Source organism: Pristis pectinata, chromosome 24, assembly GCF_009764475.1.
Source record: "Pristis pectinata isolate sPriPec2 chromosome 24, sPriPec2.1.pri, whole genome shotgun sequence".
In the NCBI taxonomy this organism is placed as follows: domain Eukaryota; kingdom Metazoa; phylum Chordata; class Chondrichthyes; order Rhinopristiformes; family Pristidae; genus Pristis; species Pristis pectinata.
The window spans coordinates 957,482-975,190 of NC_067428.1; the positions used below are offsets into that span (position 1 = coordinate 957,482).

General features: G+C 46.0%; 1 protein-coding gene across 1 annotated transcript in view; it reads right to left on the minus strand.

The window, feature by feature from the left end:
• Nucleotides 1–17,709, minus strand: part of LOC127582630 (E3 ubiquitin-protein ligase Arkadia-like) — a 100,383-nt gene that overhangs the window by 11,166 nt on the left and 71,508 nt on the right. The window contains exons 11-13 of the mRNA XM_052038094.1: nucleotides 13,234–13,332; nucleotides 8,570–8,665; nucleotides 8,235–8,332 (exon numbers count right to left, since the gene is read on the minus strand). Coding sequence (XP_051894054.1) covers nucleotides 8,235–8,332; nucleotides 8,570–8,665; nucleotides 13,234–13,332 — 293 coding nt within the window. The remainder of the gene's footprint in view (nucleotides 1–8,234; nucleotides 8,333–8,569; nucleotides 8,666–13,233; nucleotides 13,333–17,709) is intronic.

The following is a 17,709-nucleotide window of genomic DNA, read 5'->3' on the forward strand; positions in this document are numbered from 1 at the left end:
TTGCAAGATATCTATTAAACTGCCTGCTATTTCAGACTTAAATTTGGTTTGCCTGTCCACCTTACCAGTTTTCTGATACCTATGCAATTGCCTTTTAAGTTTAAGACTTCAAGTTCACACTGAATAGCGCCGTAGAGTTATACAGCGCAGAACGCAGGCCCTTCAGTCCAACTCATCCATGCCAACCAAGACTTCTGTCCAAGCTGGTGCCATTTGCCCAGGTTTGGCTCATAATATAAAATTATGATAACTTTACTCCAGCATATCCTCTAGTGAGGTTACTAATTGATTATACTGCATTACATGTGGCCAGTTTTAAAGTAATCTGCTCCTAGGTTGAGTCTACTCAAGAACATCTTTGTCAATTTGATTTTTCCAGAGTATGATGAGATTGAAGTCCCCTATGATTACAGCTTTACCTTTGTTACAAGTCCTCATTACTTCTCAAATACTTGCTATTCTGTCAGCACACCTACTGTTAAGGGGTCAGCAAGGCTACTTCACTGATGTTTTCTGACATCTGTTTGCCATTTGGTGACCTTCTGTGCCAAGGTTTTCTCACAACTGTCCTACATTATTCAATACCCTCCCACCGCACCTCATCTGCCACACGTTCTGCTTCCCTGAAACTTCAAGTTTCCTGGAATATTCAGCTCCCAGTCTTAGGCAAAAGCGCAAGGTATTCTGGTACTCATTTATTTATCTTATTACAAACATACTATATCCAGATAAATAACTTTGATATTACCACCTTCCCCTTCTTTGAGCCTACCTGCCCCATCTCTCCGTACCACACTGTGCTCCTGAGTACCCTCATGATGACACTGCTTTAACCTGATCTGAACTCCCCCTCAATTCAGTTTAAAGCCTCACTGCATGTTTTCTTACATCATTGAAGGAGGCTATTCGGTTCATCTAGTCTATGGCGAGTCTCAGAGCAATCCCAGGTAGGCAGGGTGGTGAAGGCTTTTGGCACGCTGGCCTACATAAGTCAGGGCATTGAATATAAAAGTTGGGAGGTCATGGTACGGTCATACAGGATGCTGGTGAGGCCGCACTTGGAGTATTCTGTTCAGTTTTGGTCGCCCTGCGTAGGGAAGATGTTAATAAACTGGACAGGGTGCAGAAAAGATCTACAAGGATGTTGCTAGGACTTGAGGGACTGAGTTATAAGGAGAGGCTGGATAGGCTTGGACTTTATTCCTTGGAATCTTATAAGGTGATCTTATAAAATCATGAGGGGCAAAGGTAGGGCTCTGGTTCAGTGGTATGTATGTGGAATGAGGCTGCCAGAGGAAGTGGTTGAGGCAGGTACAACTTTTAAAAGACAGTTAGACAGGTACATGGATTGGAAAGGTTTAGAAGGTTATGGGTCAAACACTGGCAAATGGGACCAGCTTGGATGATGCACTTTGGTCGGCATGAACCAGTTGTGCCAAAGGGCCTGCTTCCATGCTGTACGACTCTTATGACTGACTGGTCTATAGTTCCCAGGTTTTTCATAGCCGCCCTACTTTAAATAAAGACACAACATTCGCTACCATCCAGTCTACTGGTACCTCACCCATGGCAAATATCTCAACTAGGCCTCCCACAATTTCTTCGCTAGCCTCCTAAGTATTCAGGTCAGGCCCTGGAGATTTGTCTACCTTTATACCTAGGCCCGTTCCATTGTGCTCAACATCTTGGGTCTATTGTACAATGGAATTCTGTGGTGCATTAAACACATCCAGCCTCCTAACATAGTCTCTCCTCAACATAATGCTCTTGGACCTAAAATAACACAATCATATTGGTACCAAGGACATAGGTAGGGAAAGGAATGAGGTCCTGAAAAAAAGACTATAGGGAGTTAGGAAGGAAGTTGAGAAGCAGGACCTCAAAGGTAGTAATTTCAGGATTCCTGTGCCGAGTGACAATGAGTATAGGAATAGAATGAGGAGGAGGTTAAATGCGTGGCTGAGGGATTGGAGTAGGGAGCAGGGATTCATATTTCTGGATCATTGGAGCCTCTTTTGGGGCAGGTATGACCTGTACAAAGAGGACAGGTTGCACTTGAATCTCAGGGGGACCAACATCCTGATGGGGAGGTTTGCTAAGGCTACTGGGGGGACTTTAAACTAGATTTGTTGGGGGGTGGGATCCGAACTGGAGAGACTGGGGAAAGAGGTGTTTGGGTTGCAAATAGAGAAAGCTAATAGTAGGTATGAGAGGGAGGATAGGCAGGTGATAGAGAAGGGACGTGCTCAGACCGGTTTGAGATGTGTCTACTTTAACACAAGGAGTATTGTGAACAAGGCAGATGAGCTTAGAGCTTGGATCAATACTTGGAGCTATGATGTGGTGGCCATTACGGAGACTTGGATGGCTCAGGGACTGGAATGGTTCCTTCAAGTGCCGGGTTTTAGATGTTTCAGAAAGGACAGGGAGGGAGGCAAAAGAGGTGGGGGAGTGGCACTGTTGATCAGAGATAGTGTCACGGCTGCAGAAAAGGTGGACATCAGGGAGGGACTGTCTACGGAGTCTCTGTGGGTGGAGGTTAGGAACAGGAAGGGGTCAATAACTTTACTGGGTGTTTTGTTTTTATAGGCTGCCCAATAGTAACAGAGATATTGAGAAGCAGATCCTAGAAAGGTGTGAGAATAACAGAGTTGTTCAGATGGGAGATTTTAATTTCCCAAATATCGATTGGCATCTCCAGACAGTGAGAGGTTTGGATGGGGTGGAGTTTGTTAGGTGTGTTCAGGAAGGATTCTTGACACAATATGTTAGATAGGCCTACAAGAGGAGAGGCTGCGCTGGATTTGGTATTGGGAAATCAACCTGGTCAGGTGTCAGATCTCTCAGTGGGAGAGCATTTTGGAGATAGAGATCATAATTCTATCTCCTTTACGATAGCACTGGAGAGGGATAGGAACAGACAGACTAGAAAGGGAACTATGAGGCTCTCAGGCAGGAAATTGGAAGATTAAATTGGGAACAGTTGCTCTCAAGGAAAAGTATGGAAGAAATGTGGCAAATATTCAGGGGATATTTGGGTGGAGTTCTGCATAGGCATATCCAATGAGATGGGAGTCACAAAAGGATACAGGAACCGTGGTGTACAAAGGCTATAATAAATCTAGTCAAAAGGAAAAGAAAGGCTTACAAAAGGTACAGAGAGCTCGGTAATGTTGGAGATCTGGAAGAGTATAAGGCTAACAGGAAGGAGCTTAAGGAGGAAATTAGGAGAGCCAGGAGGGGACATGAGAAGGCCTTGGCGGGCAAGATTAAGGAAAACACCAAGACATTCTACAAGTATGTGAAGAGCAAGAGGAATGAGATGCAAAAGAATAGGGCCAATCAAGTGCAGCAGTGGGAAAGTGTGTATGGATCTGGAAGAAATAGCAGAGGTACTTAATGAATACTTTACGTCAGTATTCAATATGGAAAAATATCTGAGGGATTGCAGTGAGGACTTGCAGCAGGCTGAAAAGCTTGAGCATGTGCATATTAGGAAAGAGGAGGTGCTGGAACTTTTGGAAAGCATCAAGTTGGATAAGTAGCCGGGACCAGATGGAACGTACCCCAGGCTGCTGTGGGAGGCGAGGGAGAAGATCGCGGAGCCTCTGACGATGATCTTTGCATCGTTGTTGGAGACGGGAGATGTTCCAGAAGATTGGAGGGTTGCGGATGTTGTTCCCTTATTCAAGAAAGGGAGTAGAAATAGTCCAAGAAGTTATAGACCAATAAGCTGATGGAGAAGATCCTGAGAGGCTGGATTTATGAACATTTGGAGAAGTATAATATGATTAGGAATAGTCAGCATGGCTTTGTCAAGGGCAGGTCCTGCCTTACGAGCCTGATTGAATTTTTTGAGGATATGACTAAACACATCGATGAAGGGAGAGTACTGTATATGAATGTAGTGTATATGGATTTCAGCAAGGCATTTGATAAGGTACCCCATGCAAGGCTTATTTGAGAAAGTAAGGAGGCATGGGATCCAAGGGGACATTGCAATGTGGATCCAGAACTGGCTGACCCACAGAAGGCAAAGAGTGGTTGTTGAAGGGTCGTATTCTGCATGAAGGTCCTCAGGGATCTGTTCTGGGACCCTTACTCTGATTTTTATAAACGACCTGGATAAGGAAGTGGAGGCATGAGTTAGTAAGTGTGCGGATGACACAAAGGTTGGATGTGTTGTGGATAGTAGAGAGGGCTGTCAGAGGTTACAGCAGGACATAGATAGGATGCAAAGTTGGGCTGAGAAGTGGCAGATGCAGTTCAACTCAGATAATTGTGAAGTGGTTCATTTTGGTAGGTCAAATATGATGGCAGAATATAGTATTAATGGTAGGACTCTTGGCAGTGTGGAGGATCAGAGTGATCTTGTGGTCTGAGTCCATAGGAGGCTCAAAGCGGCTGCGCAGGTTGACTCTATGGTTAAGAAGGCATATGGTGTATTGTCCTTCATCAATTGTGGAATTAAATTTAGGAGCCGAGAGATATTGTTGCAGTTATATAGGACCCTGGTCAGACCCCACTTGGAGTACTGTGCTCAATTCTGATCGCCTCACTACAGGAAGGATGTGGAAGCCATATAAAGGGTGCAGAGGAGATTTACAAGGATGCTGCCTGGAATGCGGAGCATGCCTTATGAAAGCAGGTTGAGGGAACACGGCCTTTTCTCCTTGGAGTGACGGAGCATGAGAGGTGACCTGATAGAGGTGTATAAGATAAGAGGCATTGATCTTGTGGATAGTCAGAGGCCTTTCCCCAGGGCTGAAATAGTTGCCACAAGAGGACACAGGTTTAAGGTGCTGGGGAGTAGGTACAGAAGAGATGTCAGGGGTAAGTTTTTTACTCAGAGAGTGGTGAGTGCGTGGAATGGGCTGCCGGCAATGGTGGTGGAGGCGGATACGATAGGGTCTTTTAAGACACTGTTGGACGGTACATGGAGCTGAGAAAAATAGAGGGCCTTGGGTAAGCCTAGTAATTTCTAGGGTAGGGACATGTTCGGCACGGCTTTGTGGGCCGAAGGGCCTTAATTGTGCTGTAGTTTTTCTATGTTTCTATCATCTAAACAACCAACTCGCCCCACACCCTCTTCGATCTTCTCTCATGGTTTCAACACAAACTGATCTCATTCCATCTCAATCCCAGATCCACTCTCCTTTCCTGACCCTGACCACCCTCCAGATCCTATCCCCCTTGTTCTAGTCATTTGTCACTCCATCCAGCCTATCTGCACCCTAATTCTAGCCGATTCTGACTGCCAGCCAATCTTCTCTCCAATCTCAGATCCCCCCGATCTCTAATCCACTGATGCCACCTGCTGCCCCGATCCACTGACCGACTCCCTCACCCAGCCCTCCGTCCAATTCCAAACTTTGCTTCTGTATCCAGTTCTGCATCACCTCCTCTCCCACTGCACTGCCATCAAAACTGACTGCATCCATTCCCACTCCACCTCTCAATATGCAAGCCTCCAAATCTTAAACCCCTCTCCCACCCCAGCAATTCCAGAGTCCCTCCCAATTCTAGCCCTGATCCTTTATTTTCGCTCCAGTTCAACTCCTGCCCTCTCTGCAATTCCATTCCCCGATTGCACACTTTCCCCAACCGACCATCGATCCTATCGACCATCCAAATCCTCATTCCTCGCTCCAATTCCCTGATGCTTTCCCTCTCCCTTTCCACTCCACATTCCCTACCCTCCCTCGAAAATCCAGGGTGCACCCTGAACCCCTCCCCTATTTTCCAAGTTGGGGAAAAGGGAAATCACACTGGGACCAGAAACTGAGCTAATTTAAAATCTGTAAATAAGGTTTGTAACTGTGTAGTGATGGGGATTGATTCTGGAGTGGGGAAATTCAGCAACTTTTTAAGAGAAGGGAGAAAGCAACTGGTGACTAGATGTTGAGGGAAAGAGCTAAGTTTGGGGAAGACTAATTACAACAGTATTAGAAAGGATCCTGAGTCACTTCTATACACCACAAACAGAGGTCCCAGCATCAATCCCTGCGGAATACTACTGATCACAGACCTCCAGAGAAAACGACACCCTTCCATCACTACCCCGTCTTCTACAGGCAAGCCAATTCTGAATTCAAATTACCAATTCCCCATGAATCCCATGCACTTTAAAGGGAGGTTAAAAGTAAGGGGAAAGTATAGAGTACACAGCAGAACCCTTAGGAGCATTGATGTACAGAGGGATCTTGGAGTACAAGTCCACAACTCCCTGAAAGTAACAATGCAACTAGGGTCGTAAACATGGTGTACTTGCCTTCATTGGTCGAGCTGTTGAGTATAGAAGTCAGGAAGTCATGTTACAGCTGTATAAAACCTTGGTTTGGATACATTTGGAGTACTGCCTGCAGTTCTGGTTGCCACAATACGAGGGTGAAGAAGAGGTTTGCCAGGACGTTGCCTGGATTAGAGAGTATTAGCTATAAGAGGAGGTTGGACAAACTTGTTTTTTTTCCCTAGAGGTTGGAGGCTGAGGGGGCAACCTAACCGAAGTCTATAAAATAAGAGGCACAGACTGAGGAGACAGTCTTTCTCCCCAGAGTGGAAATGTCAAATACCAGAGGGCATAGCTTTAAGGTGAGGGGGGAAATTTTAAAGGATATTTACAAGGCAAATGATTCTTTTACACCAAAAGTGATAGGTGCTTGGAATGTTCTGCTGGGGAGGTGGTGGAAGCAGATACGATAGTGGCATTTATGAAGCTTTTAGATAGGCACATGAATTTACAGAAAATGGAGAAATATAGATCACGTGCAGGTAAAAGGGATGGCGTAATTTGGCATCATGGTCAGCACAGACATTGTGGGCTGAAGGGCCTGTTCCTGTGCCGTACTCTGTGTCCTATGTCATTAGTGAGATGGGCGGAACCATGGCAGATGTAATTTGAACCTGCTAAGTGTGAGGTGATGCACTTAGAGATGACTTGTTAGGGTTGGACATCCACAATGAATTGTAGAGCCCAAGGGACAGAGAGACAGGAACAGTGCAACCTCAGTGTGCAAGTCCAAAGGTGACTGAAGGTAGCAACACAAGTAGACAAGGTGCTGAAGGTGTCGTACAGGACGCTTGCCTTCATTAGCCAGAGCACAGCATACAAGAGCAGGGAAGTCAGGGTACACCATTAGGCCACAGTCTTGCAGTCTTGGTCACCAGACTATAGACATCATTGCAATGGAAGAGGGTGCAGGGGGTTCACCAGGACCTCCACCAAGATGGAGCGTTTCAGTTTTGAGGAGAGACTCGACAGGCTGGGTTTGTTTTCTTGGAGCTGAGGGGTGACAAGATAGAACTTTATAAAGTTATGAGGGGCATAGATACAGTAGATAGTAAGAAGCTTTCTCCCACAGAAGAGGAGTCTAGGTTTACTGCAGGGAACAGAAGTTTTACAAGGGATCAGAGGGAGAAATTTTTCACCCAGAAGGTCGTTGGAATCTGGAGCACAGCGGCTGAGGCGGGGGTGGAGGCAGAGACTTTCACCACATTCAAGAATTATCCAGGCCAGTGCTTGAATCACCAAGGCATGGAAGGATTATAGGTCAAGGCTGGTAAATGGGATTAGTGGATGGCAGTACCACTTCCTCTGGCAGCCTCATTCCACATAGATACCACTGAACCAGAGCCCTACCTTTGCCCCTAATCCCATTTACCAAGGCTGGTAATGGGGTCAGCATGGACATGGTGGGCCAAAGGGCCTGTTTCTGTACTGGATGACAATGATATTCCAGGGAAGGATAAACATCAGCCTAGAATCAGCCGGATGCATGTGGTTTCCATGACAACACATTTTGAACCTTTCCAAGAAGTGTCTGAGAAAATGTTTAGCCCAATGGTTCTGCGATTCTCACTCTGGTTTGTTTGCTGAATATTTCTAACATATTCTCATTTGGAGTTATGGAGAAAGAGTGGTGATCTACATTCAGGGCAAGGCTTATGGATGGAGCTCTGTGGTGTTCAGACACAACAAAACTATACAGGCAGGTGTGCTAACCATTTCTGATTTGGATCACTGGTAACTCCTCTAAGGTGGGAAGTTCCAGTTCCATTTATAAGCAGAATAACCTGCATCCAATCCACTGCTTGCAGCTTTGGTGCCAGGAACAGACTCTGCACCTTCAGCACAGCCCCCTGGGACTGGGGATACGACATAACATTTCATCCAATATACACACTGGCAGTCTGGAGATCACATGACAAACAGCAACTCTTCTGGGTTTTCTCACCGAACATCTTCTCCTTCCTCCAACGGTGACAGACAGATTGTACATTTCTCCTCAACCTCAGATGCTTCTTTCCCCTCCTCACTGGTCTCCAGTGTCCTCTGAAACATGATTGAAATTTGTTATGAGGAATACAGACTAACTCATTTACCCCTTCAGTTCCCTCCACATATGCGCTCAGAGACTCTGCTTCGGGCAGGTCATCAGGCAAGAGACTGAAGACTTAAAGTCTGCGCTCCACCTCTTCCCTAATTCAGTAATATACACAACCATCCAACTGACAACTTGAGCACCCACAGAGAGCAATGATGAGACTGCTGTGACAGAAAAGCTCTCACCTTTTCATACTTGTGCAGGAAAGTGTATCTCTCAATGGTGTTTTGCGTCGCTCCATGGTTTAAGTCACTAAATTGATCTTCCAAATGCAGTAGGTCCTCAAAAATGAAAGAACAAAAAGCAACCCTGAGCTGCAGTCTTTAGAACATCTCTCAGTATACAGCACATCACCACTCATACGTTCACCAAACCTGCAGTGTATGGTAAACAAAGCTGGACAAATATATTGATTTGGCATTCAATAGGTGATGTCACAAACTTCCTGATTCTGTGGGCCAGCTCCAGCTCAGGGGTAACACCCTCATGTGTGGTCAGAAGGTGAAGTGGGGATCAAATTCAGCAGCACCAGAGGTGCCAGTGCAGTCTTTGCTTGTTCAAGGAAAAGGGCATTTGAAAATCAAGAACTCCTGGAACACTGTGAAGCAGTGACCCTAGCCCTCCAAGACCTGAACTACCTACAGCTGGCATCTGAAAGCACTGGAGATACCACCAACACCACCTTCACAAAAGCCTCTAAATTCACTGGAAGGGCAAACGAACCAAAGTCAGTGCCCTCTTCCAGGCCAACGTCCCCAATGCCAATCACTCAGCTCCATAGACAGGCCCAACACTGCACTCCCGAAACAGACACGCTACTCCAAGCTGAGGTTACCAGGTTGAGAGAGGAAAAGATTTCAAAGTGTGCTCAACATCACTGGGGATCTCTGGGTAAGGGCCGTTCAAAGTGGGGGAGCATTCAGGTGGTGCTAAGAAAGTGTGCGCATCAGGAACACAGAAGCCCAGCAGAAACAGTGGAAGGAGGGCAGCACCCCACAACCTGAAGTCAGATCACGTTACCGGAATTACACGACAGTCAGAATAAGATAGAGGAGCAGCTGGGAGGCAAACCCCAGGGAGGTGCAGGAGGAGAAGGGTCATCGTTTTCCCAATATCAGATGGGATTGGACAGGACAGGACAAGACAAGACAAGATCCAGGCGAGAACTTTGTGCCGGTATGTAGACAGTGCTCCTGGGGATGGGACAGTGCTGGACCTAATCCTCGGGAATGATGCCAGGCAAGTGAATGAAGTGTCCATGGGTGAACTCTAACTCCAGAGTTTCAAAGTAGTTATGGAAAAGAATAGGGGTGGTCTGGAAATTAAGTGAATTGGGGGGTTGGGGGCAGTCCAATTTTAATATCATTAGACAGTACCTGGGCAAACCTAGATTGGGAACAGATACTTGCAGTATATCTACACAAGGGAATTGGGAGTTTTTAAAAAGGAGTTAAATAGTGAGAGCCCAGGACCAACGTGTTCCCCGAAGGGTGAAGGGCAAGGACAGCAAATCCACAGATTAAGGGATTTCAAGGGTTTGATGAAAAAAAAGCAGGTGGTAGGTAGAGAGCATTGAACAGGGGAGGCCCGAAAATGTGTAGGGAGCGCTCATAAAAGAAAATAGGAGGACAGAGGGACCACGAAATATCACTGGCAGATAAGATTAAGGAAAAGCCCAGCATTTTATCAGTACACTCAGAGCAAGGGAGAAACCAGCAAAGAGTGGGGCCCATTAAGGACCAGCAGGGCAATCTTTGCCTGGATAGGCTGTGACCATGTTTCCCTGGAGCGAGGAAGGCTGAGGGGTGACTTTTGAGGGACACAGATAGGGGAAACGCTCATGGGTTTTTTTCCCCCAAGGGTAAGGGAAACCAAAACTAGAGGGCAGAGGTTTCAGGTGAGAGGGAAAAGATTTAAAGGGGATCTGAGGGGCAAGGTTTTTTTGCCCACACAGAGGGTGGTGGGTACATTGAATGATCTTTAAAAGATATTTGGACAGGAAAGGTTTTGAGGGATATGAGCCAAACAACAGGCAAATGGGATTAGTGTACATAGGCATTTTGATTAGCCTGTGTCCATAACTCAGTGAGTCTAGCCTGGCGTGCCGGAGACTATGATTGGATAGAAGTAGATAGTCAGAGCCTTCTTCCCAGGGTGGAGGTATCAAATACCAGAGGGCATAGCCTTAGTGAGAGAGGGCAAGTTTTTTTTAAAACACGGAAAGTGCTTGGAATGTGCTGTCAGGGGAGGTGGTGGAAGATATGATAGAGCATCATTTAAGGGGCATTGAGACAGACATGCAAACAAGCAGGAAATGGAGGGATACGGACCACATGCAGGCAAGTGGGATTAGTTTAGTTTGGCAACATGGTGGGCCGAAGGGCCTGTTCCTGTTTTACTGTTCTATATCAATGCCTGGGCAATGCAACTGCTGGTGCAGATGCTTCTTAAATGTTCCGAGAGTACCTGCCTCCACCACCTCAGGCAGTGCATTAGGGACTTCAACCACCCTGTGGGTGAAACAAGTTCCTCAGATTCCATCTCAACCTCTTACTCCTCACCTTAAACCTTCCTTAAGTTACTTATTAACCATATCTATGTCCCTCATAATTTTGTGTACCTCGATCAAGTTCTCCCTCAGCTGCTCTGCTCCAACAAAACAAACCCAACCCGTCCAGTCTCTCCTCCTAACTGAAATGCTCCATCCCAGGCAACGCCCTGGTGAATTGCCAGTGCACTCTCTCCAGCACAAATATGTCCTCCCTTTGGTGTGGTGACCAGAACTTTTCACAGTGCTCCAGATGTGGCCTGGGCAATGTTTCATAAAGTTTTACCATGGTCTCCAAGCTCTTGTATTCCATGATTCAGGTAATGAAGGCAATCATCCCACATGCCTTCTTTACCACCGGTGCTGCTACCTTCAGGGATTTTTGTCCCTTTGTTAATCTATACTCCCCAAAACTATACCATTCATGGTGTACATTCTACTCTTATTACTTGTCCCAGAATGCATTTTATTTTTAAGAGTAAATTCCACTTGCCAGCTGAATACAGCACGGAACAGGCCCTTCTGTCTCCCAGGTCCGTAACTAGCCACCCGTTTACACCAATCCCACATTATTCCTATTTTCCAATTTAATGCTCACTGACTTCAGTTTCACCAGAGCACGAGTTAAATGGTGCCTTGGTATCACTGTCACTTTACATCTGGAATTCAGGTCCTTGTTGCACGTTTGAATGGAGGAGCAGAATATTGGAGAGCTGGTGCCACTGTTGACAGCACTTTCCATCGCTCTGCTGCCGATTGAGGAGACAGATTTGTCAATAAGCAGCCAGATTGGATGGATGCTGCTTTTTGTGAACAGAACCCACCTAGGCAATTTTCCCCCTGCCCAGGTGAATGCCATTGTTGTAACTATACTGCAACATTTTGGCTTACTGCAAGTCTTCAGTACTACTGCCAGGATGCTGAACCCATAGTTTTTTGATATTACATGGAGTTGAAATGGCTGTAAACTTGCTTGTGACAGTGAGGATCGTAGGAGGAAACTAATGATTGCAAGTGCTTCAGCCTGGTCTTTGCTGCTCCCGCTGTCACAGGGGTTGTTCTTGCAGCCATCACCTTCAGTTGGCTCTAATCCACTGGTCACGACTGGATGTAGGACTGCACGGCTCTGATCAGACCCATTGGTTGGGATTACTTAGCTCCAACTATTGCTTGCTGTTTTCCCTTTTACACGCATGTAGTCCTGTGCTGCAACGTCAGGATGCTGCTCCTGGCACTCTCTTCAACACCTCCTCACCAAACTCCAGGCTCGACAGTAATGGTAGAGTGACGTTACAGGTTGTGCCAGTGTACAGTTCTGCTGCTGCTGACAGCCCAGAGTGCTTGTGGATGCCCAGGTGTGAGCTGCCATATCTGTTCTGATTCTGTCCCACTGAGCACTACTGCAGTGCCACACAACACGACACACAACCTTGGTGAATAGATGCATACACCATGAATAGATTGGTGAGGAAAAGATCTTTGAGCTTCACCCATTATGTTACTTTACAGACGATCTGCTGAAGGACTTGGCATGCTCGGTCTGCAGCAGTGCTACCAACTCATTCTTGCAGATGGACGTGGAAGCTCCCACCCAGAGTACAATGTGTGCCCTTGCTTCTTCCAGGTATTGCTCAAACTGCAGTACATTTGAGGGAACAATGGGAGGCAGTAGCCAGGAGGTTTCCTCGCCCACATTTGACCTGTTACCATGAGGCTCAGGGTCTTGAATCAATGCTGAGGACTCCTAAAGCTACTGCTTCATGCCTATAGACCAGAGAACCAGTCATCCTGTGGGTCTGACCCGCCAGTGGGATAGAAGATACTCTGGTTTGGTTTAGAGGTGTGGGAATCGAAATGCACCAAGGCCTTGTAGACTCAGATCCCAGAACTGAAAGAACAGTGTGCTCAATCCAGCTCTATGCAATACCTCCTGCTGAAACCATTACAGACCATTCCATATGCTCTCAGAAACTAGACTCCGAGCCCTTCTCTTTGCTTAACAATACACATCTAAAAATTGGCTGATCTCCTGTTGGAACCATTCAAGCACTCAGTGCAGCAGGACTCTATGCCATGAGTAGATTGAGGAGAGCAGTTTTTCTGAATACTCCACAAGATTTTCAACCTGCCCCCTCAGCATTAGACGGAAGGCGGGGACGGGGTGTGCAGACAATATTCATCAGACTTGCACTCAGTTGCATTTCTAGCCCAACATCTCCCATTTGATCGGCACATTGTACTAAATGTGTGCTCAGTAACAATAAACTTGTTATTATATGCATCTCCAACAAATGTTTTTACCTGATATCCCCGATGCACCATGACATGGCTTTGCATCCCTCGCAGTCCATGCTGGGGAAAGACTTGCAAATGAGGGTGAATGAAAATATCGGGCATTACCTGGCATAGCAAAAATGAAGAGTCACTGTACATTTCCCCATGGCTTCACAGTCTTATCCAAACACACAAAACATTCATCCACAACTTCAGAAACGCCTCAGGTGGCAGAGTGCAGTTTTCACCACCAGCCTTTGGATAAGAATTGAGACAATTCATTAAGGTGCAACCTGCTGTGAGAAAATACAAAACAAAACCAAAAGCTGGGCCCTTTTTTATTATTAAATAGTGCAAATTATGATACGTGAAGGAAACATTTTAAATTATGGAAAGAAAAGCAAAAACTGTCGCAGATGTTGATTGTTTGATAGTGAGGAGTCGCCAAGGTTGCAGAAGAATATCAGTCAGTCAGTAAGCTGGGTAGAGCAATGGCAGAGGAAATTCAATCCTGAGAGGTGGGAGGTGATGAAAATCAAAAAATTCTGATGAAGGGTCTCAGACCTGAAATGTTACCCGTTTCTTTTTCTAGAGACACTGCCTGAGTTTTACCAACATTTTCTGTTTTTATTTAATTGCAAGGTGATGAATCTTGGAAAGGCTAATAATGCAAGGATGTACACCATGAATGCCAGAGTGAACATGAAGGAACAGAGGGACCTTGGTTTTCATCCACAGATCCCTAAAGGTGGCAACACAGGTAGATAAGGCGATGAAGGCATACACGATGCTTGTCTTCATCAGTTGGGGGTATAGAATATAAGAGCAGGGAGATCATTGATTAGGCCACAGTTGGAGCACTGTGTACAGTTCTGGTCACCATACTATAGCAAGGATGTGAATGCACCAGAGAGGGTGCAGAGAAGATTCACCAGCATGTTGCCTGAGATGAAGCATTTTCAGTTATGAGGAGCAACTGTGTTTGTTTGTGTTGAGTTTGTTTTCCTTGGAGCAGAGGAAGCTGAGGGAGGACCTGACAGATTTACAAAATTAGGGGCCATAGATTAGGGAGATAGTAAAACATCCCTGCATGGCAGAGGTGTCTAAGACCAGAGGGTTTAAGGTGAGGTGCAAAACATTTTGAGGGAACTGAATAATATTTTCACCCACAGTATTTGAAGGTTGAAATGCTCACAGGATTGAAGTAGTATCTGGATGAACACTGGAATTGCTGAGGCACAGCAGGCTACAGGCTAGTAAATGGAATTTGTATAGATGGGTACTTCAATAGTGGGCATGGACATAATGGGCTGAAGCGCCTTGATTCTGTGCTGTCTGATTAAGAGAATAAAACACCAAGTATAATTAATTACTCCCTTCAGAGTACTATTCAATAGGAATCCACAGCAGGGGGACTTGGGCCCTTGGAATGCTCCTCCTGCAAAATGTGGGAGATCAGGGAGGGATCCAGTTTCTCTGGTGACCACACGTGCAACAGGTGTGTCCTGATGCAGCTCCTGACTAATCTCATCATTCTAAAAGGCGAGGGTAAATAGCTGGAGGTCATGGTCCACATTGATACTAATGACAGATGTAAAAAGAGGGAGCAGGTCCTGAAACATCAATTTAAAGAGCTAAATCAAAGATTAAAGAACAGGACCTCCATGGTCCTAATCTCTGGATTACTTCCTGTGCCACGTGCTAGTGAGTATAAGAACAGGAGGACTGGTCGGATGAATCTGTGGCTGTAGGAATGGTGCAGGAGGGAGAGCTTTAAATTTTTGGTTCTCTTGAAGACGGGACCTGCACAAGTAGGACTAGTTGCACAAACCGAACACAGGAAGGCTTTCTTGTGCTTTTGGGGAGGGTTTACACTAATTCTTCAGGGAACGTGGCATAGAGTAGATGTATAGTGTGGGGAAAGTGTATCAAAATATTGAAGGAAAACTATGCCAGCACAGTAGGTAGAGCAAACATAGGCATAAGATATATAGGAGGATTACTTACATAAAACAGCACAGGAACAGGCCCTTTGCCCCACAGTGTTGTGCTGAACTGATCAAACTAGTAATTAAGTGTCAAACTAAACTAATCCCTTCTGCCCACACAATGTGCATATCCCTCCATTCTCTGCACATTCATGTGCCTGTCCGTACTGTGAAAGCACATGGCTGTCATGTGACAGTGACAACACTGACCCCTCTGTTCAGAGGATAGCATTACTCATTGGGTCAGAAGCAACATCACTGTCAACCAGTGTGCGCACATCTCACCCCGTGGCGATTACCGTGGTGTGTGTGAGTGCTATCTGTTCCTATTCATCCTGTCCCCGCGTTTGCCTTTGTGATTAAACTATTTTAAAATCCAAAGACCGTGTCCAGAGTCCTCCATCTTTAAGACGTCAAAGAACCTTTTCACACACCTCTATCATATCTGCCTCCACCCCCAACCCCAGCAGTGCATTCCAGGCACCCACCAGTCTCTGTGTTAAAAAAAAACTTGCCCTGCACATCTCCTTTGAACTCGTACCCTCTCACTTTACATGCATGCCCTCTAATATTAGGCATTTTGACACTAGCAAAAGATACCGGCTGTCTACTCTATCGATGCCTCTCAATCTTCTGTCAGGTCTCCCCTCAGCTTCTGTCGCTCCAAAGAATACAACCCAAGTTTGTCCAACCTCTCTTCATAGCACACGGCCTCTAATCCAGGCAGCATTCTGCTAAATCTCTTCTACCACCCTCTCCAAAGCCTCCACATCCTTCCTATAATGGGCAACCAGAATTGAATGTAACGTTCCAGATGCAGGCAAACTAGAGTTTTACAAAACTGCAACATAACTCCTTGACTCTTGAACTCAGTGCCTCGACTAATAAAGGCAACCATGCTATTAGCCTTCTTTACCACCCTATCAACCTGTGCAGCCACTTTCAGGGAGCTATGGACTTCAAGATCCCTCTGTATATCAATACTGTTCAGGGTCCTGCCATTAACAGTTGCCCTTCACATTTGATCTCCCAAAGTACAACACCTCACAGCTGACCAGATTAAACTCCATCTGCCATTCCTCCACCCATATCTGCAACTGATCGATATTCCACTGTATCCTTTGGCAATCTTCTACACTGTCCACAATGCCACCGATCTATGTGTCATCTGCGAACTTACTAACCCACTGTAGTATGCAAGGCCAGGGGTCAGGTGACAGTGACAACACTACTGACCCCCATGGTCAGAAGATAGCATTGCCTATTAGGTCAGAAGCTACACCACTGTCAATCAAGGTTTGACTCCACCCCATTAGGTAAACACCTTTGTCTTGCTGGACCACTCAGATTGGTCTGTGCGAGCACCTTTGCTCCTGGGCACATCTACTATTGGCCCGTTTAAAACACCTTTGTCCTTGCTGGGCTACCCAGCCCCCCAGCAGCATAAAAGTGCTGCACGTTTGGTTTTCTATCTCCTTCTGTCTCCGAGGATGTTGAGGTAAGCTGTGCACTACTTCAGGGCAGTTAGTTAAGGACTCCTGAGACCAAAGAGCCAATGTTTGTCCAGAATCAGGGTGTCCAAACATTGTACTGTTTATTCCTTGATCATTTGTACCCAGTTTTTTGTGTGTGTGTGTGTGTGTGTGTGTGTGTGTGTGTGTGTGTGTGTGTGTGTGTGTGTGTGTGTACACACACTTCACCCTCTGTCGTGATTTCCCTCCACATTTGTGATCTCCTGCTTGAGTGTGTGTGTGCGTGCATCTGTTCCCATTCATTCTGCCCCGTGTTTGTCTTTGTTAATAAACCATGTTTAAATTACAAAGACTGTCTGTCCAGACCTTTACCTTTAAGATACCAAAAGAACCTCTCTCACAAGACCCACCCATGTACATTTTTATCCAGGTCACACAAACAGCAGAGGTCCCAGTATGGATCCCTGCAGAACACCACCAGTCACAGACCTCCAGCCAGAATAAGTCCTATCAACCACTACCCACTGTCTTCAAAGGGCAAGTCAATTCTGAATCCAGATGGCCAAGTCACTGTGGATCCCATGCCTCTTAATCTTCTGGATGAGCCTCCCATGAGGGACCTCGTCAAATGCCTTATTAAAATCCACGTGGACAACATCCACAGCTTGACCTTCGTCACCTCCTCGAAAAACTCAATCAAGTTAGTAAGACATGACTCTTCCCCCACAAGCCATGCTGTCTGTCCCCCAATTAGGCCATGGTTTTCCAAATGCTCATAAATCCTGTCTCCAAGAATCCTCTCCAATAGCTTCTGTACCACTGATGCAAGACAGACCTGTCTATGGTTTCCAGGATTATCCCTATTTTCGTTCTTAAATAATGGAACATTAGCTATTTGCCAGTCCTCCAGGACCTCACCTATGGCTAGAGGACACGAAGATCTTGGTCAAGGCCCTAGCAATCTGATCTCTTGCATCTCTCAATAACCTGGAGTATATCCCATCTGCACCTGGGGACTGATCCACCTTAATGTTCTTTTAGAG